Raw genomic sequence first — 2,497 nt, 5'->3', positions numbered from 1 at the left:
TTCCTATTCAACTATGTTCAAATTGACGTCCATCTAAAGTATGAAGTGCTTAGACATTGCTTCTTGATTATAAGTGATAGATTTGAATCCTCATTTCTCATCTCTATTCTAATATTTAAAAAATAAACACTTTAAGAAATTAATGGTAGGATATTAATTGGCGAAAAGGAAAATTATTGTCAACAGTACATCATAAATTGATCAAATTACTAATAATTAACAACAAACCATTAAACTTGCTGGAGTCGAATTTTGATTACTTATTTATACATCTTTCGTAATGAATATATATTATTACAAATAATTATATTATCCATAACCATGTTAAATTATTCATTTTACTTTACTAATCATGATTGTTTTGTCACGTTTATTGAATTATATTCCAAATAAAACAAACCCCACTAATTACTCTTGAATAAAAAATAATAACGCACTAATTGACATTGAAAAGCTAATTCAAGCATAGTTATTGTCTTATTTGAGTTCAATCTCTCACATAAAATTGTTGTACTGAAAAAACAATTTCCAATACATTTGTCAAATACTTTTTTTATTTATTTATTTTTTACAAAGAGAAGATTAGAAGATATATTGAAACATCTCAACTAGGTAAAATTAAAAATTTGAAATTCTTAAATTAAAGTACGTCTTCAAGTAGTATGTGGAGTTACATGTATAAATTATATCTATATCCATTTTGTTTCAACGAGAACCCTATCTTAAAAGATGAAACTGTCCAAAATAAAGTGGATATTTATTTGGTTGAGATATTTAGTTGCACCTCCCGATCCCTCTCATATTTCTTATTAAAAAAACTAAAATGAATTAATAGCATGTACTATCTCCCTTAAATTTTGATAATTCAAATCTCCTACCCCATTCTTTTTTCTTTTTTCTTTTTTTCTTTTTTTTTTTTGAAATCTAACTTTCTGCTCATTCATTCAAGCCAAAATTTTCCAAGAAAAAATAACATAAAATTAGAGAGAAACCTTCCATAAGTAAAAAAGGAAAAAAATGACAACTGCATAGCATTTTTGAACAGTGAATAGACCACCCAACTAGACATCTTATCAACCACAACAACAAAAAAAGAAGGCCCAAATCACATAAATATCAATCTCTCTCTCTATATATATAACACTTCACATTCATAGGGATCATATCATCATATATATATATATATATAAATTATTAAACAAGCCAACATTAGGGTTTCAAAGTTTCTTAATTGTGTTCTTGGTGTGCCATTTTATCTCCTCTTGGTGTAGAAAAGCTGAAAAGATCAGATCCAGCCACAAAGGCAATATCATGAGTAGAGGTGGAAGCTATGGTGGTGGAAGAAGCTCCTTAGGCTATCTTTTTGGTAAGGATGATCAACCTAGAAAGCCTCAAGTTTCCAAAGTTGTTCTTCCACCTCCTTATGGAATTGATCTCAACCCTGATGATAATAACAATAATAATCCTTCTCCCTCTCCAAAACAACTTGTTTCCAACAATTATCCTCGAGCTCATGGCCAAAACTCCGGCAACTTCATAACGGTAACCGTTCTTCAATCGACTTGATTTTAAATCTGGATTATATGGATTTCAAATGAATTTTGTCATTAATTACTCTTAGCGTTGTAAATTTTATATTATAAAACCTTTTGAATTTCTAAGATGAAATATATGATTTAAAACCATTTCTTAAACTTTTGAACCAGGATCGTCCATCAACCAAGGTGAAATCTGCTCCAGGTGGTGATTCGTCACTAGGGTATCTGTTTGGAGATAAGTGAAATATATGAATGGCTATGTAGATCTTCTGATTTACTCTCTCTAGCTGACTATATTGGAAAGGAAATTATAAAGGGTATGCTTTAGTATGGGTGGTTTTCCTAAATAAATGTGTGCAATTATTATGTGTAGTATTTGAAGGAACATAGCTTGAGAATTTGTGTAGCCTCTATAAGTGTATAGTTTGATGTAGTTTGTATTTGTGTTATATAGTGATCTATTTGTTCAACCAATCTGATGCTTCAACTATCTATGTATTGAATAGCATCATGATGATTGTAGTTTTATTATGTCTATTGTCAAAATGTGAGGACCAATACATGAAATTACACTTTTTTATTTGATTTGGGTGTTTCAATTCATTGTGTTTGTGGTTGCTTTAAAAGGAGTTGAATGATATTAGCTATATATATTACCAAAATTCTATGTTTTGCCTTTTTTTTTCTTTGTTTTGTTTAATGCAATTTGTAAAGAAAATGGTAAGACATTTAGCTGCACCCTGTTATATACTATGCAAAGCCTTATAACAAGGCAGCTAAGATAATTGAAGAGGGAATCTAAAAGGAGTATACATTGATTTTCTAGTTAGTTTTTCTCTTCTTACATATGTTTTAAAAGATTTAGATTACATATATATATACTCCATGTTTTGCTATTTCTCTACATATAAAAGTTATGAGTTTAGAATGTTTTTGCATGATAGATTTTGTTTGACCTG

At 29.1% G+C, this 2,497-nt stretch overlaps 1 protein-coding gene across 1 annotated transcript; it reads left to right on the top strand.

The window, feature by feature from the left end:
• The first annotated feature begins 1,155 nt into the window (after positions 1-1,155).
• On the top strand, positions 1,156-2,141 carry LOC120074084 (protein SPIRAL1-like 5). The gene is made up of 2 exons (XM_039027080.2): positions 1,156-1,542; positions 1,707-2,141. The coding sequence occupies exons 1-2, from the start codon at positions 1,312-1,314 to the stop codon at positions 1,779-1,781; spliced, it is 306 nt and encodes a 101-aa protein (XP_038883008.1). The 5' UTR covers positions 1,156-1,311; the 3' UTR covers positions 1,782-2,141.
• The last annotated feature ends 356 nt before the right edge of the window (positions 2,142-2,497 follow it).

Source organism: Benincasa hispida, chromosome 1 (assembly GCF_027475165.1).
Source record: "Benincasa hispida cultivar pf3 chromosome 1, pf3_genome.v1.1, whole genome shotgun sequence".
Taxonomy (NCBI): Eukaryota; Viridiplantae; Streptophyta; class Magnoliopsida; order Cucurbitales; family Cucurbitaceae; genus Benincasa; species Benincasa hispida.
Note: the sequence above shows the minus strand (reverse complement) of the source record. Positions and strands in the feature narration are given on the sequence as shown.

Bases quoted from the DNA above. Each gene is read 5' to 3' on its own strand.
- LOC120074084 (XM_039027080.2), top strand. From the start codon at position 1,312: ATGAGTAGAGGTGGAAGCTATGGTGGTGGAAGAAGCTCCTTAGGCTAT. The intron at 1,543-1,706 runs GTAACCGTTCTT...CTTTTGAACCAG, and splicing joins ACTCCGGCAACTTCATAACG to GATCGTCCATCAACCAAGGT.